The sequence below is a fragment of the Oxyura jamaicensis genome, chromosome 19 (genome assembly GCF_011077185.1).
Source record: "Oxyura jamaicensis isolate SHBP4307 breed ruddy duck chromosome 19, BPBGC_Ojam_1.0, whole genome shotgun sequence".
Taxonomy (NCBI): Eukaryota; Metazoa; Chordata; class Aves; order Anseriformes; family Anatidae; genus Oxyura; species Oxyura jamaicensis.
In genome coordinates, this window is record NC_048911.1 from 6482536 (window position 1) to 6507125 (window position 24590).

Below are 24590 nucleotides of genomic sequence, written 5' to 3' on the forward strand. Positions count from 1 at the left end.
GGGATAATCAAATTCCCTTTTCTAAATCAAAGCATCATTGTTTTGTTTTACAAGCCCTACATCTAGGCAACCCACAAGTTTCTTAAGTTCTCAGTTGCCCAGTAACAGTTGCATGACCTCATTGCTAATGATTTGTTGTAATCCTGGTTATTGACAACCTCCACTGACCTCAATTTCTTCTCTCTTAAAGAAAATTTGTCAGTAAGAGGTCTGAATTCCCTTTTCTAAAACCCATATTAATACAAAGCATTTTGGATTATATATATATATATTATTTCTACAATACAAAGTCAGCTTCTCTAAGGCACATTTTAAAAACAAACCCCAGATTTTAAGAAGATAGCAGCAAAAAGCTCTGCAGTACATTGATTGGGCAGTTTGAATCTATCTATCCTCATAGCCTGCTGTGATGGATATCAGTGAACGTGAAGTCACAAATGACTTTCAGAGCGAGAAGTTTGGACTCTAAGAAGAAATGAGGAAGAAGTACACAGAGGTGTTTTTTTGTTTGTTTGTTTGTTTGTTTTTCCCCTCACAGCAAGATGTATCCACAGTTTATCATTGCTATGCTAAGAGTAACTTGGAAAGGCAGTAATTAATGAACTGTCTAAGATTGGTGCTAGTCTTACTGTGAAAACTGAAAACAGCACTGGAAATACAGACTTTTGTTTTCCTCCCATGTTAAATATCCCTCTGAAATGGATTCTCAACAAAAGCATTAAATAATCATAAGTAAACACAGGTTATCATCTTGACACTGTTTTAGTACAAGGCTGCATTTCATTTATTATTCAGTAAAACACTTTCACTATACAGAGGAGATTTATTGTAATATTTACATGGCAATAAGACTCCTCCCTTCCTACCAGCTTCCCTGAGACAACAAAATAAAACTCATAAACAGAACCTGGCAAAAGTTTTGGAAGGGAATGGCAATAATCATTTGGTTTTCCTGGTCCATATTTTATTAACTGCCCAAATAACCATGAGATATTTGCATTGTTTCTGACCTGAATTAACCCTTTAGCGAATGCTTTTTATCTGGTTCTGTCACAGATCCTAGCGGTAAATGTAATGGGAGCAGAAAAGCTCCAGACATTATTATACTCTGCAATCAAAGCTTTTTGACTTTCCCATTTTCTTATTTTCATTAATCCGATTTTGTTGAAATCAAGCTCCTCCTTTTTCTTTCTTTGTGACCATTTGGCAAATGTTTCTTGCAGTGCAAAAGCCATTAGGCAAGAACTGTAACTGTACAAAAGCTTTTAATGAAATTCTAATGCTTAAGACCACAAATTAGGCAGTGGGGTTGAAGAATTGCAATATAAAAGAGAGGTCAGATGCAGCTTTATATAACCTGCAGATAGGTGGGAAAGCTGCACTAAGAGAGCAGGAGCATGGAACATTTACAAATATACACACATAAATATACCCAAGTTGTCAGTTTTCTCACCTGCTCCTTTCAAGATGAGCATCAGTTATAAGCACATCTCATCAGCCTCCAGTTAAGCTACTGGGAGATGAGCCTGTGCCCAAGACGGTGATGAACTTTCACTAACATCAATTTTTCCTGATATACTCGAGGTCTCATGGTTGATTTCCAAGCCTCATTGTGCTTTCTCCCCTTGGGCTGTGTAGTCTTACTCATCGTAAATATAGATTTCTCTTTGAACTATAAAGGCAAAATAGATTTTCCACATTTTTAAGTGATGTATCTTTGTTAACCAAACCTAATAAACCCCTTAGTTATTTACCTAACAGCCATTTAAACATGTGGCAAAGACTTTGTAAATTAACTCCTGAAGTGCCTTTTTTTTTCTGATTTATATACCTGAGATCTAAACCACAAACACAAGACATCTTTAATAAAGCACACACTTGGTGTGTGATTATGTGCATGACATGGAAAAAGGATGTGTGTTGTTCCTTTGCAGTTTTACTGTAAATTTACAGTGAAAAATGACTAGGAAAAAATGTTGGAAAATAAAACTCCAGATGTCTAAAGTTATTCATCTTCCTCTGAAGAGTACCATCAGATATGTCTAAGATATCGAAAGATCGGGAACTTAGAAGGAGACATAACTAACAAAAGTAGGTGTGGAATGCTGAAGTTATTTACATATCTCAGATACATTAAATCATGCAAAAACAGAAGGAAAGTGCTGAACAGATTGGTAGTAATTTAAAAAATAAAATTAAAAAAAAAAAAATAAAAGTCAATAGTACCCATCAGTCTAAGTAACGATAACAACAAACCCCTTTGTTTCACATAGTCCCACTGAAAGCATCGAGAGTTAATTTAATAGTATCCCTTTAAAGCAATATTACTAAATTTGCATAACCCCAAACCAATAAATTTTCATTATTTTATGAACTGATAGAAAACATGTATTTTAAAAAATATTTTTAAATTTATTTGATATATTTTAAATAATAATAATCCATACAAGACTATCACATCTTCATTGTAATTACACCTAAACAGCACTTCTCTGAGAGCTAGAGAAAAAAATTAAATGTATTAGGAATGCTGCAGATTACGTTATGGTTCAGCTGGGTATCTAATACTGCCTAGTTGGGTAACAAGATGGTTTCTTTTGCATTTTACGTTTAAGACAATATTTATTGTAATTTGATTTCATAACAGGATTTCTATCTGAAGTGGACTTGGTAATGGTTTCACTACTTCAAGATCAATCTAATATTAAATTTTCTGCTTCGGACACTCTGGAAAGGGACCAACAAGAAGACTTCATGAAGACACAGGGGGATTCAATATCCCCAGTTCAGCAAACTGTGAGTAAGAGTTCAGTTCTCTTTCCTCAGAGACACAAGCTCAGAATACTTAGTAGCTGCTACCCTAAATCCCAGCATACCTGACTGGCAGCAAAGTAAACACTGAAAGTTTTAGTTTTGAATAGTAGAAATATTTTTTTAATGCTCTGAGTTGATTTTAATTTCCATGGTCTATTTCCCATTTGATCTCTAGTAACTAAAAATAAATAGATATATTAAAAAAAAAAAAAAAAGTTTTTCTCAATTCTTATTACATTTTTTTAATTTTTTTTTTTTACTATTACCTTGAAAACAAAACAAGCAATCTAGCCAGATATTAATCCAGTAAAAATGCTACACTTATAGTAACTTCCCTAAAGTTCCTAAATTAGTATCTCTGACGCACAGACCGATGTGTAGATGAATGAAAAAGCTCTGCCACATTCCACTCTGCAGACAACACTGGGTTTTATGCTAACTTCCCTTGGGGACGCTCCAAATCGGGTTCTTCCATGAAGGCAGATAATCCTTTACCTGTTCTCCCAAAACACTGTAAGAGCAAGTTGGATTTAGAGAGGGAAAGGGAAAAAGGGGCTATCTGATAATCCAGCTTTTGGTATATCACAGGATATTATTACATTATCCCCTTCATTTTCCCCCTGAACAAAATAACCTGCTCTTGACTTAAGCATGTGTTCTCAAAAGGCACCCGAGTTGTTACTCATCCTTGATGTCAGGAAAAATATGCATAATTTCCAAGCTGAATGTGCTCAGCTTCAGGATCCAGACACTAGTCCTCGTTAAGCCTTTCTCCTCTAGATTAAAGAGCCCTTCAGTAGCTATTATTTTCTTTTTGCTAAAGTGCAAAAGGGAAGGGAGGAGATCAGACAGGAAGAAGGTTAAAATGTCTGCCTAGAGCCTGCATGTCTCAGAGAATGAGTGTGGCTATGTTAATGAAAGGAAGTGATGTAACCAGCAGCATATCTGGCAGCTTGTAACACCATCAGAGAATGAGATCAAGCCTATTTGACTAAACTTGTATAGGACAAGATTTGCACTTATCATATTGCTGTCATTTAATCTTTCATCACTTGATCATACATCATCTTTTCCCTGAAACTGTCAGATCAACTAGTCAAAAGTTGCCTAAGACTTCCTGTTTTTCCCTGATAGCTGCACAAATTAGGATTCTCAATTCTTTTATTAATTTGCCTTTGAACAGTTTTGGATACCAGGTGACCAGAAAACTTTTTAGCTCTTTCAGGGCTTCTCTGTATTTATCATCAATAACATAATTTTTAATGTACTGGAAAAATACTTGTTCATCCCAATCCTAAATAAATGCCAATAATTCTTTGCAGGATAATCCCAGTTATAACTGCCAAGCATATGAGTCGGACGGCAGGACAGAAAGGAAAAGTTCAGAGTCTTCTCACAGCCCCAGCCCTGCTTCTCCAGCCCAGGATCAAATTCATGGGAGATACCCTCCAAGCCAAGGGATCCACTGTGGCAAGAACAAATTTAAAGTCTCCTTCAGCGCTGAAAAGTTCAGGCGGTACAGTTACGAGGAAAGTACTGTAGGAAATTATGACAGGTTTCTCAAAAGCAGCAGAAACCCTTTTCACCCTTACAAGAGGCAGATCAGTGAAGATGTCTTCCAGGAAGCACATCAAGCCCTCCCACCAGAAGGTCCACCTTTCAAAAACGCTAGAAGCATTGACTGTTTTGAGGGTCTACCGGGATCTACAGGCCCTGACGAGTCAGAGTCATTTCCAACTCACATTCCTAACATCTCCTCCGAACAACCATGGTGTAACAGTCTCCAGTACAGCACCCCAGGTCAAGATCACAGTTCACAAGTCATGGTCAGTATCTTTTCTACATTTTCTCTCCTATTTTCAATGCCAAAAACATGCTTTTGGACTAATTTCCTTATCTCAATGTAACTACGCAGACATTTGGTCTCTATTGAAGTTACAGGCTAGAGCTCAGGATAGACATCTATATTTAATAGTCAAATCTCTCTGTTTTATTGACTGTACCTACTGAAAAAGTCTTCAGAAAGATGCACAGGGGAAAGGATTTTCCAGTAGACATGAATGTTAAAAATTCAAATCCTCCCTGACAACAGGTTTATATCACTGTCAATCAATTAGCATTCACAAGGAACAAAAGTTCACAAAATTATAAGTTTCAAGCACAAGGACACGTGCATCTAAGAATGTGTATAGATTTGTTACAGCACCTTAGCTGACCTGCACTCTTCTTGGCATAAATAGAAGAGAAGCTCTAAGACATCAATCCTCCTTAAAATTAAATACAAGGTCTGTTTGTAGTATGTAGAGTGTAAAGGTACAAGGGGTAGTTCAGATACTGGATGGAGGCAGTCTTGGGAAGCACAGAGATCCCTGAAGAGCAAGGGAAATTACACTGCAGTATCTCCACAAGCTATCTTTGCTGCAATGCAAAGTGTAAAGCGCATCTTTGTAATATAGTGCAGATAAAAACCAATGACTGCATCTGCCAGGAGAGGGCCCTAACCTATGGCTCCTAACTGGTTGTGAGACAAAGAATTCAAGGATTACTGAAAGAAAGAGGGGTTTAAAAAATGTAAATGGATTAAGACAGTTTACCAGGGGACAGGGGATGTTTTCAGATTACATACCTGCAGAATGAAACTATTCAAGCTAAGGAGGAAGTTGATCTAAATCTCTTATTTCCTGGATGAATAATGTATCCCCTAGATCAGATGAGTCTGATGCAAAACCTGTAATCAGTTTATGAAATATAGATATATATATATATACACACACCATTTTCTTCCCAAATTCCTGAGCTGCAAGATGCAGAGAATGTAAAGCTAGCACCACAGGTGGCCCTGTACGAAGCACCTCTGACTACTCAGGAAAAGGCTAGCTTCTTCTCCACTAGTTCAATTATCATGCAACTTCAAAGCTCTTAAACAGCGTGTAAGCTGCCGGCAAGTTGATATTTCTGGATTAAAAACAAACAAACAACAACAACAACAACAAAACATCTTATGGTCACCAAAATAGCATGGACAGTTGTTACTACTGGATGTGACATTTGCTTGATGCCAGGCTGTCAGATCAAACCCAGTATGCACCCCTACACTAATCTATACCATAAAAGATAATCATTATAGCCCTGCTTTGAAACAGAAGGTTTAGTGCTGTTTGTTCCTTGAAATAAAAGGCCCGTGTGGCCAGCACTCAGAAGAGAATTCCTAGCCACGGTTGTTAAGTTTGGGGGGCAAACTGAAGTCAGTCCCTTGGCCCACAGAGAAGGGCTCTACATAATAAACACTGCAGGGAATGGTGTGTTTAACCACCTACCCTCTTCCTCATCGCAACACTCCTGTGTTAGCTTGAGTTACTGACAGCCTGCAAGATAAAATCAAGAAGTATGGAGAGGAAGGGGGGAGACACGTGCACACTCAGGAATGAAAAGTGGAGCATGTAGTTTGTGTATGTGGGGGGAAAAATAAAACCGCAGTTGACATTTTCTGAATTGTTTTTCTGTATGGAATTTGGACTTGGATTTCCTTTTTTAAATCAGTAATTATATAAATGCAAGAATATTTCTTCTTGTACTCCCACTAGAGTATAAAGCAGATTCTGTGCAACACTTACTGTGAACAAATCAAATCCAAAGAAGTAAGAAGCATAATGTATAAGTTTATGGGATTATTTTATTTTAAATTGAGGTGTTTTTTTCTAATAAGGCCTTCCCTAAATGTTTTCTAGCAGGATTCAGACATCAAGCTTAGGACATCCCCCCTGGAGGGGCAGCCGGGTTTGTATTGCTATCAGCCTCAAGTGCAGCAGATGTATTGCCCCTCACATCCTTTCCATCAGGTCAGTACTATATGTAGAAGAAAAAAACACTGCTTCTTGCACTTGAATAGTATAGTAGTCATGGTAATAATTCAAAAAGATAGCTGAAACTATACCTACTGAATTTGTATTTGTGGATTAGTTTGTGTTCATATACAGACATTCTGTTTACGACAATGAGATCGCAAGGGAACCATAGCTAAATGCATTTTAAAATGATCAGTCAGAAAAAAATAATTTGTAAAAATGGAACTTAGTACTGCTTATTTATATTTTCACCATTTAGCTCAAGAAAATTGGCTTTGAAAACAGCTAATTTATTGGCATAGCCATTTAAAGCTGTATAACTATTGGCATTTCAGAATCCCAGGGCATTTACTGTGTTCTAACTTCAGAATAAAATATTAAATATGTAACTGTACACTTATAATTTAGACCCAACATAGAAAAACACTTTTAAGGCAATGATACTCACTCTCTTTGTGCTTGATGGCACATAAATCTCTTTTGCAATCTTTTGACTGTTACATCACCCCCAGTGAAAGATTATTCAGCTGAAGGATAATTGAGTGTAATGCTGATGATGCATGAGAATGCACGATATGAAGGTTGTTCTTCCGTAATGTAACTATATCATTAATACTAAAATGCACAAAGTAACTGACACAATGCTTTTCTAAATGTGCTTGGAAGTCATTTGAATATGTGTCAGTTCTTATTTTCAAAGCAACATGCATGTAGCATCTTTGCAAAATCATCCATATATCTCTTAACCTTGAATGTGATGCTAGTACACGTTTACAGAAGTTTGTGAGTGTGGTCTACTGAGCTTGGAAAATTTGACATATAGGGAGGGTATATATTACAAAAAGTCATTTTCATGACTCTTAAATGTCTTTAAGAGTTTCTTTATATGTAAACATAGATGATGTTCCATGCATTGACATTTTCCTCTTTTGTGCTCAAGTAGTGTACAAAACTTTGTAAGTCTGTAATGTACAAAATTTTCAGTAAGAAAGATGCCTGGGGAGATAAAAATATGCTTGAAACACCCTACTTAAAAAAATATATATATTATTTTTATTATTAATGTTATTATTATTATATAATTTATTATATTATAATATATTATATTATAATATATTATATTATTATAGTTTTATTATTAATTATTGTTAATTATTAATTATTATATTAAATATATATATGAGCTCTGTATATATATATATACACACAGAGCTCATATATATATATTTAATATTTGAATATGAAAGCTCACACTTGAGATAGGAGTCCTTAGATCCCACTGACTGATGACTTATATTGCAGAATCAATTTTTCCATCTCATCCAACTTGTTCAAGAAGCATAAAAAACATGACTAGCAGAGCAGCGATGTAAAACAGTAGAAAGAAAACAAAACAAAATGAAAAGATTACTGTGGGATATTTCTTTGGGATTGTTCATTCATATGGTGTTACCAGCCTGAATCATCAAAATACTAATCATACCATTCATCCCAAGGATTTAGTCCCCAGTGATGAAATATATATAAATATATATCTGTAAATTTATTTTTGACATTTTCTTTATGAGAAAATTTAAGTAATATCTGCATATAGATGCTGAATGACTGTAAAGAACAAGAGTGTCCACATGTAGGAATTTACAACCATTGATAAAAGTAAATTAGTGGTATTCCATGTTTTTTAAGCTCTGTGTCTCATGCTTGTAAATCCCCTACCTGTCTACTGAAACTTAGAGGGAGGTGTCTCATTGTTATAAGACATAAACACTAAGAGAGGAAGACTGAGTAACTGTATCAGTCACTGGGAGACCTTTAGAGACTTGAGTCCCTTTTGAACTTCAGAGAGTCCAAGCCATCAGCAGGATGGCATGGCAAGGCAGCTCAGCAAGCCCCCTCAAATCCTACAACTATTTCTTCCTGCTCCCTCAGCCTCGGACAGCCTCTCTCCGCTAACTGGACCTTGCATTTTAATCAGATTAACAACTCCGGGGCACAGAGGTTCACTTCAACTACTTGTTTGTACAACGCTTTGCACAAGGGCAGACCAATGTGCACAGGGCATCCAGGTAGTGCTGAAGTTCAAATAGTTTCAATATAAAGGGCTTTTTATATCCCCTGCTCTCCCTGGGTAACCTTGCAAAGCCCTGGAAGTGTACAGAAGCTGAAATAAGTGTGGGGAGGCTAGAGAATAACCTCACTTCTGCCTTTTTCCCTTACCTACCACTCTGACTTTCCATTTGGCAGAATTTACTCTTTTTTTGTTGTTGTTTTAACATGTGGCAAAAATGTAACCATCATTTAAATTCTTATCAGCACCATCATAATTAATTTACTTTTTTGTTTGGTTATTTGGTTGGTTGGTTGGCTTGCTTTTTTTGTCGTTGTTTTTCTGGCTAGCCTAGGACTTCATAGAAGTCATATAAAGTAATAATGAAATCAAACCAGAAGAAAAAGAAGGTGATGTTACACTACCATCCTAATTTACAAATTGATTGATCTGACTATTACTGTTTTAGAGGAAATGGGTCCCAGATGAAGGATTAACTTGCCACAAAAATCTCTGCTGCAATTATAAACCAGCTCCCCGCTGGGACTGCAGCACAGACAATATGAATGTGCCACAGCACCATACATCTCACAGGCAGTATAAATGCCATTTCTGTGTTAGTTTTAGCTCCAGTTACCTTGTTAATTCATTTGAATATTTTTAATTCCTTTACTCAATCTGAACCGATTGTTCCCCCCCCCATCCCCCCCCGCCCCCATCACTGCAGTTTGACACCAGTACTCTTACTGCCCATGGGGGTTAAGCACATCCAAAAACCCTGCAATGATACAGCCGAAACATCCTCTGGGAGCAAGACACAACAAGCACTACACCAGAGGAAAGTCCTCCATCCACCTGCAGGTTGGCACTGGGACAGATCTCTCACAAGCAGCAGGTTTCTGTTAGACTTCCCAGTCTTTGTGCTTCCTTGTGTTACCATAGTAAAAGCACAGCAACATATTGTACCACTCAGAGAGGAAAAATGAGAGGTATGAGCTGCCAAAGTCATAACAGGCAGAATTGCCGTCCGTGTGCCACAATCAGGTCGGAGGAAATGAACAGTGATACAAGAGCGAGAAGAAATGGTATAATATATTTTTGCATGAAGCAGCTCCACTATTAATGCTTTACATTTCAAATGAGAATGGAACAGAGCAATTTAAATCAGCAGGGAGTGAAGCCCAAGGAGAACGGGCCCCCCTAGCCTGGAGTGAAGGATGTTCAAACCATGCCCCACTTTTCATTAGAGGGATGAGAGAGGTGGACTCCTTCATTAATTTTGTCCAAATGATAAAATGGCCTCACCTTCCCCTTTGCTGGACACAACACGAATGGTGACTCAGATGAAAAATTACTTCTTATTGACCTGAAAGAAATAGCAAACACTTACTGAAGTCACCTACCCACCCACCATAAAACACTGACACCTTTCATGCCAGTTGTGCGACTGTAAAACCAGCTCCAGCCTGTCGTACCAGACCATTCCCCAGCCTCTGTTCCCTCAAAAAGGAGTAATGAATCCCATAAAACAGAAATAATCCTTAAAACGCCCAGTTCTTGCTTTTGGTGACAACGTCACAACCAGCCCCATCTTAGTGTCCTTTCCTTTCAAAGAGCCACTGAAACCAATAAAGTCAGAATTATTGCATGAATTGCCCAGTTTTCTGCTCCAGTGAGAAATCTGCACACACCGCAACAAAGCAGGCAGCACCGAGCTGCACGTGGTAATTAGGTTGTAGCTGCTCTGGAGCCTGCACTTCTGCCTGGTATTTAGCTTAACGTGGCAGGACATGATTAATTCTGAATGTCTCATTTCTTTCACCCTCTTCACTGCAGCAAACAAATTAGCGTATTCGGTAAGTTTTTCCACATTCCATTTCAGGCAGTTTAATATTAAAAAAGATAAAAGCAAGCAGGCAAAAAAAAAAAAAATCAAAATAAAATAACTGAAAAACTGAAATAAATTATTCAGAATCCAGAATAAAGAAATAAACTATGAACATTTTGCAAGCACGTGGTAACCCCTCACAAGCTTTTTAAGGGGACAAAGACCAAGAGCAACAGAAGTTGTTGGTCTGAAAATAGGAATGGCAGTAAGAAACTAAGGATACGTAGAAACTAATTACCAAGAAAATATTCCTGGCAACTCTGGAAGGTTACGTTATAGTCTTTCAGAGGAACCATAAAAAAAATCATGACGCAGGACTTCTAGAGGTGAGCAGCAAAACACCAGAGCATGGCTCAGCAACCTTTGAGTACTAGCGAAGGCATGCAAGCAGATTTTTAATAGCGTGTGACATGATTCCTAATTTTGGCCGTGCCCTAGCCCTGGCATCTGGAAAGATTCATCTGTAAGAGGCAGAAATTCCTCTCACTCCAAGCTCCGAGTTCAGTGGGAGCCTTTCCCTCACCGAGAGCCAAGTGATGGTATCTGCCCTTAGCGGGGCAGCGCTTCTCTGTTCTTGAAAGCTGCTTGCCAGCAAGTTTGAACTGTAATGTGGAAAATAAAAATACGTGACCAGCTGTGGCAATGGAAAACTGAGAGCAGACCTGCAGAAACACTAATGCAATCAGGACTATCTATATGGAATATCTGACCTGTTCTACCTATTTTTTGCATTGCACATATTTCTATCGTGGTGATCGCATGATAGGCCAGCCATTGCCTTAGTATGTCTTGAGAGCTGGACGTGCTTAGAGATCTCTAGAAGAGACAGCTTCACATTCTGCTGCTCATCCCTAGGGATGGGGTGAGGGTAGCATAAATGCTATCTCCTTTTGGGTGCCCTGTTCATTCTCTTTAGGTTTCTGACATAGAAAGTGGAGAAAAATAAACTGCTCGAGGTGGTGGTTAACAGGACTTAAGGTCCTGGCCTCTTGGAGAAGCCTGTTTCTTGTTGTTGATTACGAAGGGATCCTACACAGAGCAGCCTCACAGCTTCAGCACAAGTCAGGCAACACGAAAACCCGTCCGGGCTCCCGGAGGCAGGGAAGGAAGAAATGTCTCATAAGCCACTCTCCTGACCCAGGGAATGACATTACTAACTGACTCCATAATACATTTATTTTAATACATATTCTGATGCCATTTGTGAACAAAAGCTTTTGTTGTTTTTTTTTTTGTTTGTTTTGTTTTGTTTTGTTATTCTACTGTCTTGCCTGATAGCAGCAAACAGAACGGATGCTTCAGGATGCTTTTCTCTTGGGAGCAGATTTCATATACTTTGGGCCTTGGTGTATCCCTCTCCAGCTAAAAAAAAACAGCACAGAAAACAACAAGGCTCAGTCAAAACCTTTCTTCTGCTTCTTACACTTCTAGTGGCTTTATTTAGGTTTATTTTTCTGTGATGCACACTGTTCAAAGTAGCTTATTCTGTCCTTTATATTTATATAAATAAAGTTACAACATTAATTTATTTGTCCTCATAGTGCAATGTTTTGGGGGAGGCTGAGCAGGCTAAAATACTTCAACTAGAAAAGGAATAGCTGAAGGGGGATATGCTTTAGGTCTAAAAAATTATGCATTATCTGGAGACAATAGGTAGGGTGCAATGACTCCCATTCTTCACAAGAACTCAGGAGCATAACAGGCAATAATAAAAGCAAGTACTTTTTCTACACACTTCAACACGGAACACACTGCAACAGGATCTGGTAGCAGCCAGCATCCCAGGCAGCTTCTTTTCATACACGCCCTGTTTCTTCCACTTCTTAAGCATTAACTAGTAACATTAATGTTTTTCAATATCACACTAGAAAGACATTAGTTCTGTCATTGCAAAACAGCTATTAAATGTAGGTGGAGGACAAGATCCTCAGAATTAAAGTTGAACGTTGTTATTAATAAAGAAATATTTTCAGAACTTGTTGCTAAGCCAAGTGACATCTCTTTTCTTGTATCATCAGTATCCCTCTGGAGGCAGCTATCCCGTGACCTACATTACTTCTTCACACTACCCGTACCAAAGAATTGCTCCTCAAAGCAGTCAAGAATCCCAGCAGCCTCTATTTCCCAAACCCATCTACTCCTACAGGTAATAAAATATTTTTTCAAGTCCTAGTGTTACAGGAAATATACTGTTTACCCATGGCATATTTCCAGCATAATTTGCAACAACATGCTTACTCCTATTTGTCTCGTTCCCACTGTGCTCTGTCCTGTTTGCGTGAATCACAAGATGTTCCAGACTCTGGGGCCAAAGCAGAGGGAAATGAAATGCTGTAAAGCATGTGAACAGTCTTGATCACCCACAGAAAAGCTAGACGTTTCTCTAATACAAAATCTTAGGTGTTGCAAATTTCATCAGCGCAAGGCTTTAATACAGGTCCTGGAAAATACACCTATTTTTTGTCTGTTTACTAGGGTAAGGAAATGCCTAGAAAACATATCAGATATGCTAGTTACCGCTTAGGTTTAGCCCCCAAATGGCAGACTAGTGAAGTAGATCAGACAAACGTTACTTATACCGTCTGTCAGTGTCAGTCTGATACTCTGTGAGCCCTGTATCAATTTAAGCACAACCTTAAAAAAATGCACACTGCCAGGATTTAAAGGTTGTTGTCTTTATTCCACTTCCTATTACTTTATTTGAAACTCAGGTTGGACCTTCTACCTTGACAATTAACTCTAAAAGTTATGCAAGGTAAGGAGATTGCTTGTAAACAGCTAAGTGGAAACTTTAAGCATCATCCCTATTCATGCTGTGACAGTGAAAGCCACAGTAATTACAAGCACTGTGAAAAACATTGCCTTTCTTTCTGCTCCTGAACAGGCAAGCAGAACAGGTTTAAATACTTTTCTTTCTCTCCCTAAAGCATCCTGATCTTCATGGCACTCAAGAACAGCAAGACAGGGAGTTTGCCAGTCAGTGAGATTTACAATTTCATGACAGAACACTTCCCTTACTTTAAGGTGAGTCTTGTATTTACAGGGGGGAAAGAAAAATCTCTCAGTCACTCTCACTGTCTGTAAGCTTCCCTGGTACCAGGGGGAATAATGGTGGGGATTCAAGATGGAAAAAAAAAAACTTAAATTTCTTCCTAAATGAATATCAAAACAACTATACACCTCTATGGTCATAAACTACCCAGCATTTTATGCTATGCCTAGGCAGAATATACAAACAGGGTACATGGCAATGTTGAACACAAAAGGATACTGAGAACCATCCCAGCTTTGAGCTTGCGTAGATAACAAGTGGCCATTCCTCACTAACAACTCATAAAAAGGATAAATAATTTCAAAAACAACATCCATCCCTTCCTCTCAGATCTCAAATACAGGCAGAACTGGTCTTGTGGCTTCCTCTGCCATTAATAGCACCTCCGGACTCACGTGGAAGCAGAGGTTCAAGGTTATCTTGCTCTGTTCTGGAACTGGGATATCCATCTTAGGCAACTTCATCACTTGTACAAAAGAAAACTATAATATGTGATAAATGGTACTAAGCTCATAATTACACTGTGATGCTGGTGAAGGTATGGGTGTATGGTTTGCACCAAGTGCTATTGAAATTTAAATCCGTGCTCTAAGAGAAAATGGCTTCTTGCACATGGAAGGTGAGTGGAACGAGATGAGTCAGCACACGATCCCAGAGCAGAAGGATTACAGTTACATTTCTAAAAGAGCTATAATTGAATTGTCGGCTGCTGCTCAACTCAGAGCTTTATTCTTGCCGATTCTCCAAAAACACCTCACTAAGAGTCCAGACCAAGTGACCTACAATTGTTAGCAAGACCCAAAACTAAAAATTAACCAACACGAGTCCATCCAGTTTCCAATTTTTAATAAACATGCAGCAATTCAAATGGATGTAATGCAACTACAGAAAGGCAGTTCTAACATTTGTATCAAGAAAAGAGTACGAAGAATAATCTGATACAATTTTGCAATGGTTTTGGATCCTAACTGAGGGTAAAGAATGCCTGCAAAACAAATAAAAGTGAACATGCCAGTAATCAGAGAACAACAAAACACTTTATCGTGATGGATGAACTGTTAGGTTTCATTACACTTACGTATTCTCAGAATTCCAGCTTTCCCCCCAAAGGAATCATCAGCTACCCTATTACTTATTACAAGCAAGAAAAGGGAACAGAAAAAGAGAGCCCTACTATCCTAATTCAAGAAGTATCCCACAACAACGCCACTGGTTACAATCCATGGAATAAATCTGAAGCACTCATTTTTTTTTATTTTATTCAGTCACAGGGACACAAATGATTTTTAGGCTAAACACACAAAATTAAGTATTGATGGTAATGCAAGTGGGGAAAGGAAGATGGGTAGAATGGCACATAGCAAGAGAAAGATTCTTATTTCAGCCCTAAAATATTAACTCTCTTTTCTATGCATTTGCCACTGGTTGGAGGAAATTGTAAATAACCCAAAGGAAAATAATTTGAGAATTGTGACAAAGGTCCTGGGCCACCACATCTTGAAACTGGTATTTTGCAGAACTATGTTTCTTAGCATACAGCGCAAATTATACAATCTAAAGCAAAGTAACACATTATTATCTGATTACTTTTTTTTTTTTTTCTAGAAAGAGCATAAATAAGTTTCAGGCACACAGGTGGTAATACTAAAAATAAGTTTTGGCGGCCTAACAGCATACCCACATTTATTCATCAGACCAAACTGCAATTAATTCCCCTTTGTCTTACAATACATCTGATTAATAAAATTAATCAGCAGCTTGCAAACCAAATGCTGCTGCTGCCCATGTGCACAGAGTATACCCAAGACTGTAACTGCCAGGTGTCATCTTCCTGGTCCTGAAGTTAAGGGCATTGTGAAGCAGTAGAAATATTCGGGAGACATGCATCCTTTCCTCAACTATACATAGTGTGCAAGGACCGTGTATTATTTATATGGTGATACTTCCAAATATCACATATATAGGTACGTGTTCATCTGTCTGTGTGTATCAATGTGCTCGCTTGTGCCTTGCGTATACTTTTCCTACAGCTTTAAATAACTGTTTTATGGCTAATCTAAACCCTGCTCTTCTTAATTATCAAAACCTGCCTGTTCCACTGGAAGCGTTCTTTTGCAGATCCTCATGTCTTTTTCTTAAATCATTTAAAAGTCAATGAGAATGAGGTTCATGTCTTCATATGCACCGTAGGAAAAGAATAGTGCAGGGCTTATTACTGGAACATCCAGTATTTTGCAACAGTATTATTTTTGCATTTTACTTACAAATACAGACAAATGACTGAATAGTTTCATCCCAAACATCCTTAAAATAAGCACAGAAAATATGTTTATAAGGACTAAGTCCTATCTACTTCTGGTCTTTACAACAGCCCATGGAATTACCAATATATGGCAAAAGCTAATATTCTCTGTCCTCCCTTCTTTGGGGAGAGTTCAGAAAGATGAAGTAATGTAAAAATTGGCAAGGAACACTTTGTTGTTTATACTATAACGCATTAAATATAAGGATTCAACAGGGGGAGGGGAAGCAATTTAAGTAGGAGAGAAACAGAGTACAAGTGTACATCAAATCTTGCTGGGAGACATTAGATGATACAAGCCTAGTCAAATTAGCTCGTATTCGCTGCCGCAGCAAATTTAGTTTCTATGATGCAACAATCTCATTTCTAGTTGAAACAGAGCAATCCAACTCCTACGTCCTTAAAAAAAAAAAAATCTACACAGCTGAAGTTGAATTGCTCTTTGATGTACCTCTCCCTTCTCTTGAGACCTAGATTTAAAGAGAAAGGGTTTTGCAAGATCACTGAACTCTTTAAACTTCAAGAGGCGGTCAGGATCAATGGGTCTGCACAATAATATTTTTTTGCTTGTCATCCTTTTTTTTTTTTTTCTTTGTAGTGATTAGTGAGTCTAACACAAAGCTTTAATCTTGTTAATTGGAGTTATTGCCAGTGGTCCAAGAGGTTAGGGAGGTCTGTGGTCGGACGGACCTACAGCAGCAAGTATTCTCTTGCACTGTCAAATTCCTTCTTCCCGACTTCTTGGAATGCAACAACGGCAAAAACGAGCTCTAGGAAGGGATCCCAACTGTACGAGAGCAAATTCAGAAGCTGACACTCAGTTCGTTAACAGAGAATCAAATGTTAACTTAAAAAAAAAAACTGGCGGCCGTAGCAGGAGCACGCTACTGGAGCATTCCTTCAGGGCCCAGCTAGGTAAACAGCTATTTTTCTCTGCTCAGCAATACCACGTTTAATGCAAGAACCTGTTCAACTCTTGGCACTAGTCTCCAGAATAAATCTGTGTACTTTTTGCTTTTACACTTCTAAAACTACCTCACAGTTTACACCCCCACACATTCTGAAAAGCTCTGAGAAACACATGCCACTCCCGTCTTCTCTGGGGCTTAGCAGAAACACCAATTATCCTGTCTAGATACAGAGGGATCCGTAGCCTCACACACATTAAGAAACATGAATATTCCTCCAGGTTAGCTCATTCAGTACCTAAGTGCACATTTTACCTAGAAAGTTTTATTTACTTTTGGAACGGACAGAAGATAGTTTGAATATGACCTGCAAGGGAGAAACATTGATGAGCATCTTTGGTGTAACCCTGTGGCAGAAGCGTTGGTTTTGGTATTTTTGTCAGTTTGTTTTTAAAAATAGAAATGCAGGTTGTCTCACCTATGGGAGTGGATAACAAAATAGCGAAATGCTGACATCAGGTGGGCCAAAAGGGTAGGAACTGTGCTGTTATGAAAGGAAAATACTTTCTGTTTTAGCAAACATTGTGTTTTCAACTTTCACAACCGATCAATACTTTTAATGAAGAATGAAGAAAGCATTGTACTTCACCTTCAGATTTTTCAGGTGGGCTATTAACTCCTTATTCCACGAGACAGACCTTCACAACAAGCTAGGAAAGACCACGTTTTACTTTTATAAATAAATATAATTATGGCATATTTTGCATCCATGAATATGGATCAATAGTGAGTGGCACTTAGGCAACATCATATGCCTTTGAGAGTTTTTTAATGTCTTTTAATTCACATGACACACAGATGAGGTTTTGTTTGTTTTTTGTTGTTGTTGGTTGTTTTCTTTTGGGGGGGAAACAAGAAAAGTATCCAAAATTAGTTATAAAAAAAACAGGAAAAAGGCTTCACATATACCTGTACTGAAGATCATTCTTTGTAATCTAACGAGCTCTAAAGTCATTCTCACTAGAGATTTCTTCTCATCTCTGCAAATATCATTTGACCAACACAGGAAAACCTAATTTATAATAGAAAATAATAATAAAAAAAATCCTGATCTTACAATGATAGGGGAAGAAGTCTAGCTGAACCAGCAGTTGCAGCTCTTTCAATGGAGCTGTTTCTCAGATTGATGATTCCTACCATTATGTGGCAAGTCATTTTTCCTGCTCTCTTTTTCTTTATGATTATACTGCAGCAGCGATGAGCTAAGGCAGTCCTGCTCACATGTGCAACCAACAGCATTGTACAGCGCCTACCAAAAGAAAAGCAAGGAAGTGACACATCAGGAATTTGCTGTAGGAATCTTTTGATACAAATCAGCACACTAATTTACAAAGCCTAAACACGATGGGCAGTATCTTTTGGCTGCATGACTAAGTAAACAGAAAGGAGTTAAATCAAACAAACAAAGCTCCATAAAAACTTACATGCAATAAAATAATACAGTGCCATTTCTTCAAGATTAATTTTAACAGGCATTTCCCACCAGAATCTGAGCATGACCTTTTTCTGAGTGCTTCCCTCATATTATCTTCAGCAATAGTTATTGTTTCTTTTACAAGCAGTAAGAAAAAAAAAAATGTAAAAAACAAAAACAAACAGGAAAAAAATGTAAGCCAATTTACTTAATGACAGAGTCTCAAACTTTAAAGTCAGACCAAGAGAAATCTTTTAAAAATATTATCTTATTGAAAATATATATATATATAAACATGTAAAAGTACATCAACAGATGAGACAAAACTATTTCCAATTTTGCAGAAACATGCTTTAAAATCTATGATGTATGTATATCTATGTATAAAACTGAGAAAAAGAAGGAAGATTTTTTTGGCCCTAAGTTTTCTTCTTTTTTCTATTCTTGCAGTTGAAGGCAAAGCTGCCCTCAGAATAAGGAGGGAATTTTGTTTACAGCTCATTAATCAGCAAACACCTAAATAAGAATGGAGGAATTATTTTAATGAGGCTTATGGGTACTGTGCAGTTTAAAGAGCCTTCCAGCTTCCACTACTGAGTTAAAAATAAACGTAAGCAAAAAGATCCAGTGATCAGATGTAGAAACCTGTATCTCATCTGTAGGGTTTGCAATTAAGCCATTTAGTGATATAATTGGCTAGCATACAATGTTACACCTACAGCAGCAGGCTAAAATTCTTTCAAAGTCTGCCTGGACACTTAATTTAAGTCCAAGTAGCACGTAGTTCCTCAATTACATGTTTGAAGTTTTTCCACCTGTTCCAAAACAGATTTAGAAGACAGATTTCCTGCTACTTCACAGTTCTAGAATATAGTTCCTTACACTCTTAATTCCTGTGATTTGCAAATTCACTCTTAAAACTCCAGCAGCCCTTGGACAAGGCCAACCTTCCTGCTTAGATCGACTACTATTTTATCAGATTCCTCCCTTCCTGCACAACGTGACTCTAACATTTCTTGTGGCTTCCTTCTAACAAACAAACTTCATATTGTGCAAAGTATAATCTAATCAGCATTTCTTATAGTCTCGCCAGTCAAAATGGAGAAATATATTTGGGATTTTTTTTTTCCTTGAAATTCCATTCTTAGATTGGATTTGTTTTTCCAGACAGCTCCAGATGGCTGGAAGAATTCTGTGCGCCACAACTTATCTTTGAACAAATGCTTTGAGAAAGTTGAAAACAAGACAGGCAATTCTTCTCGGAAAGGCTGTTTGTGGGCTCTGAATCCAGCCAAAATTGATAAGATGCAGGAGGAGCTTCAGAAATGGAAGAGGAAAGACCCAGTTGCTGTAAGGAAGAGTATGGCAAAGCCAGGTCAGTAATGTATTAGTGCGTTAGTTCTCCAGCAGTGGTCCCCATAACTTTTCTTTGCAATGTGCACCAAGCTGTATAACGGAATTTACACATAATTTAGGAAAAAAAATAAGATTTTTTTCATAACATAAATTTTAAAAAGCAGAATTAAATGAGACCTGGTTTTGCAGGAGTGCTTCTAAATAGGCCCCAAAAGCACAACTTTATCACTACGATTAGAAAAAAAATCTCTCTTCATCTTAAAGTTTAGTGAGATGTCAAAACAACCCTGAAATAATTAACACAGAACAAAAATAGAAATTAACTGACAAGTAAGCCATCTTTAAACAGGGAAATACAGTCTACTAAATACACACTTAGCACTGACAATTTAGAAAAACATTTCAGGCTTTTGGAGTTCTCATTGCAAGGCTTGCACTTTTGTTTGCCATTCCACTCATCTGTTCCCCACAGAACACTGAAATTCCAGCTGCAAACTGCGAAGATTAAGGCTCTGCTAGAAATTAAGTCATGGATTTTTTTTTTCCCCTTGTTTTGCAGAAGAGCTTGACACGCTGATAGGCGACAAAAGCGAAAAGCTGAGATCTTCTATCATGTCCTGCAGCCCAACCGCTGTTGCGAGCGCATCCCTTTCCAGGCAGATGGCAGTCCAACCCCACTCCTTAGGCGAGCCCTCTCTTTCCTCCGGTGTCCCACCGCCGCTCCATCCCATCCACACGCCTGGAGCCCTGCACGTCAAGAACCCGGTCCCCAGCCTGCTGGGAGGGCAGCAAACCGCCTGCTACACCTCACCACCGGGCTACCCTCCCATGTCGAGCACGCTCATGCAGCAGACGCCCGAGCACCAGCCGCTGTTTCCTTCTGGGGAGGCTCCCAACGAAGCCAGAAGCCAGCCCGGCATCAGCCAGGACTCCCCGCTGCCAGCACAGACACCCCCGGCGTGTGGCATGAAGGTGTTGGCAGAGCAGAGCGCGGCCAGGACGGTGCACGACCCGCTCCTGCAAGAAGGGGACCTCAGCACCGATATTGATGCTCTCAACCCGTCCCTCACCGACTTCGACCTCCAAGGTGGGCATCCAAGGTACTCCCACGGCCTAGGCTCGGCCTTTGCACCTCACATCCCGCCCCGCACAATTCCATCTTCCCCCTTCCTTTTTTAAATGCATCCCACATTAACGCAAACACTAGCAAAAATAAGATTTACGTGGCTTTTTGAACTCCTGTGCACACCGCAAGCACCACCTCACTAGGTTACATTATTCTGTGCAATATGGAATTCCGCGTTATGTCTTCAAAGTTTCCCAAGATGGCTACAGATTTACATCCAGGGTTTACAAAAGCCAACTCCGCTTACTCTTGCCAAAGATTGCTGATATTATGTATTGCAATAGGTTTGGCATCTTCATCAATATTGATTCAAAGCCTTCCCATATCTTTGCTTTACCTCCCTCACAGGCTTTCCAGGCACCCACATGATCTACGCACTGAATAATTATGTTTTCAGAGGTGTTCTTAAATACTTAATCAGGCGATGCTGACACCAAAGTTCCCAATATTAAATTACTGAATCATCTGGAATGGATAGGACTTTGAACACTTAGAACATGGTATTTTTGATTATTATTATTATTTTTGCATGGAAAGCTAAGTTTACATATATATCAACACACAAAATAAAAATTGTGGCCTCCAAGTGAGCAGCTCTTGCAGCATCAAAAAGCACCCAAGGTTTGCCTTCCTCCACGGACAAACAGTGTTACACAAAGCAGCCTAAAAGACAGAGTAAAAGATGCAATTTCAATAATCCACAGCACTCAGCAAAAGCAATTACCTTGCCATTGTACAGTCACAAATATTCCGCAATCCTGCCATGCCCAGATTGCTTTACCAGGATTAACAATGCAATTTTTTGAATCCTTTGCCACTTCCTCTTTCAGGCAGCCAGGTCTCACGTTCCATTCATTTCTCTTGATCTCTGCCCATTTCATTCAGTTTAACACGCTCGTTTGTGGTATGAGTATTCCGCATGCTTCTCTAATATGGTATGATTCCATCTTCCCTCTGTACTTGCCTTTTTCCTTAAATTATTTTCCTTTATCTAAGCTTTTTTCTTTCTTTCTTTACAAAATTGTCAAACTCAAAGCAGAGGTTCTAGAACTCGAGACAAAGCCGGCTCACTGGGAGGAAAATCATTACACACACACAAAATCAAAATTCTTCAAACAGAACTTTTGTCCCATTTGATAGCCTGCAGAGGACGGGTATAGCTTTGGAGCAGCAGGATCCCTGCCAGCACCCCCCAGAGAAACCTTCAGCAAGGGACATGGAAATCGCAGCCCTCCTGCAGCACCTTGTTTGGTGCTGTCACTGAGACAGGCATGTGCAATGGAAAGACGGGAAACATTTTGGCATAATTCAGGGAAAAAAAAGGAATGTTTCAGATCTTTTGATTCCTCAGGTCACTTGCACGTCCGGTAACTTTGTTTGCAATCTAGGTAAAGCTGTGCCATAAGCATACAAGAAGCCCAGCTGTATTATTTGCACATTTGTCTTCAGTAGCTTACAAAGCCTACAGAGGTGACTTCCCCTTTCTTGGTGCTTTTTTCAGCTAGCAGTTACACTTTAGTAAGGTTATCTTTGCAAGAGAATCCTGACAACTATCAACAGAAATAATTTTCTTAAATTAATGCTGCTTTCTCTAAGATTTAAATTTATAATGGAGACAGACAAATAATAACTAGCTAAACCATCTTCCCCCTTTCTCAATCACAAGTGATTAAGAGCACTTACACATACAGCATACACAACTGCATAATTGCTGATTTCTTACGTGAAGCCACGTTTCAAAAAGGCATGGGTAAAGAAAGTTGAATCGATCCTTTTTGTTTTGTCACAGGAAATCTTTGGGAGGAGCTGAAAGATGACAGTCTAGCTGTGGATCCCCTAGTTCTCATTTCATCATCCCCATCGTCTTCCCAGTGTTTCCCTTCTCATTGCCAGATGGAGAACGGCGGCAGCAGCAACATCAACATGCAAAACGGAACTCCGCACAGCAACTTGCCTGACCTACAGCTCACTACCCTTTACTCTGCCTTTATGGAGTTGGATACAGTGTCTCCTGCCTACCTAAGTAATTCTGGATCCAAACCTATAGCACTAATGTGAACCACACGCCTAGTTGTAATTATTTTTGTCCAGGTACAGCCCTAAGCATCACACACACACACACGATTTATGTCAGCTGCAAGTGCTGAAACCATGGCCATTGGAATGATCTTTTTCCAGAACTCACCTGCAGGATATGTAGCTTTACTTTAATAACTTCTACAAACAGATACTAAAAAAAAAAAAAAATATATTAAAAAAAAAAAAAAAGAAACTGAAGAGAACTATTTAAAGATAATGTTGTTAACCGCTGTATTGGTCAACACCATTTTATCAAGCCACTCATCTTCCGAATCTTCCTGAAACAAGTGACTATAAGAAGAAAACTAATGATTTTCAGATATTTTTTATGAAAGCTGCTTGCAAATGAACACTGAAGTCAAGGGAAACGATAATCTAACTTATTTCCTGAAGCCAATGATGTCAACATCATCTGTTACAGACCACTACAAAAAAATAATAAAAAATAAAAATAAAATAAAAAAAAATCCACACACTAAAACATTTATAGTCCCCTTGAAAGAATTTCTGGGTTTTGATAAACAAGAACATAACCTGAAAATTCTGCAAGTATTAGAAGATAGAGGACTAGCTGCTGACAGACTAAAACAAAGCAACAAATATACTTTAGTGAAAAATCTAAGTTTTACTGTGTTTTAAAAGAAATTTAAAACTGTTTTTTTTTGATAATAAAAAAGAACAAAACAATTTAATAGAATTTTTACTTGGCTGCTAATTATTCATATTAATTCCTCTACTTTTACCCAGATAAGCTGAACAGTATGATGAATTATTCAACCATTAAATCAATATTATTTTTATATTACTACTATCTTTTTTCAAAAAAACAGAGAACAGTAATTGTTGCAGCTAGCCAAATCTGGAGAGCATCTCTATTTTAGCATCCAGTTGACATCTGAAACATCCACCAGGGTTTATGATGATGCTGATGAGCCCTTGCTTTAGCATAGCACACTCCTCCTACCGTGAAGTAAACTAGGGCTTTTCAGTAGCCATTTTCTCAGGAACACTCTTCTCGCTCAACTTACCATAAAGCTGCTGCTTGTGACATTACAGAATTGTTTTTTTTACACATAAAGACAAAGCAATTTGGAGCAGGAACCTTTAACACTAAGGAATATAGTCTACAAACCAAATAAATATGAAAGTATGGCTTCTTGGATGACATCTCTGTTCACACATTGTGGAAACACAGGAGGAAGTAAGCAGGTTAAAATTTGAGTCAGACAAGGTCGCTTACACTGCAGGGAAAAAAAATAAAAAAATAGCAAGGAACTGTAATGAAAAGCACAGACGAAGTAGAAAGGACAGTGAGACAGTACTGATGAAATAAGGGCACATAGGGCTGACAAGCCTGCCTTCTCAGCAAGGTGGGATTAATGCCACTTGAGACTGCAGCCAAGCTCAGGTTCAAATCTACACCCTCAGCTATGTCTACTAGCCCAAGCTTAAAGCAAAAGCAGATTAGGGGCAGACAGGTAGAGAAGACCTCAGAAGAATATGTGTGATGTAACTTCATAATCCCTTACACAGCTATTAAGAAATCCACGCTTGATTTGAGCCCCTCTTGCTCTGCATTCCTGCAGCCAGAATATGCAGAGTGAGAAACATAGTCAAGCTTGCCAAGCTCTTCTGTGGAGAAAAACAGCATGAACACGGCCATACAAACATAAGTTAGGAGCTGGGAGAATTGATTTGT

At 38.4% G+C, this 24590-nt stretch overlaps 1 protein-coding gene across 1 annotated transcript in view; it reads left to right on the forward strand.

Annotated features, from left to right (window-relative positions):
• Nucleotides 1-24566, forward strand: part of FOXN1 (forkhead box N1) — a 42905-nt gene extending 18339 nt beyond the window's left edge. The window contains exons 2-9 of the mRNA XM_035342850.1: nucleotides 2648-2796; nucleotides 4137-4640; nucleotides 6543-6653; nucleotides 12613-12740; nucleotides 13522-13618; nucleotides 19498-19705; nucleotides 20246-20773; nucleotides 22602-24566. Of these exons, the coding sequence (XP_035198741.1) occupies nucleotides 2674-2796; nucleotides 4137-4640; nucleotides 6543-6653; nucleotides 12613-12740; nucleotides 13522-13618; nucleotides 19498-19705; nucleotides 20246-20773; nucleotides 22602-22870 (1968 nt within the window). The 5' untranslated portion in view covers nucleotides 2648-2673 and the 3' untranslated portion in view covers nucleotides 22871-24566. The remainder of the gene's footprint in view (nucleotides 1-2647; nucleotides 2797-4136; nucleotides 4641-6542; nucleotides 6654-12612; nucleotides 12741-13521; nucleotides 13619-19497; nucleotides 19706-20245; nucleotides 20774-22601) is intronic.
• Nucleotides 24567-24590: the final 24 nt, after the last annotated feature.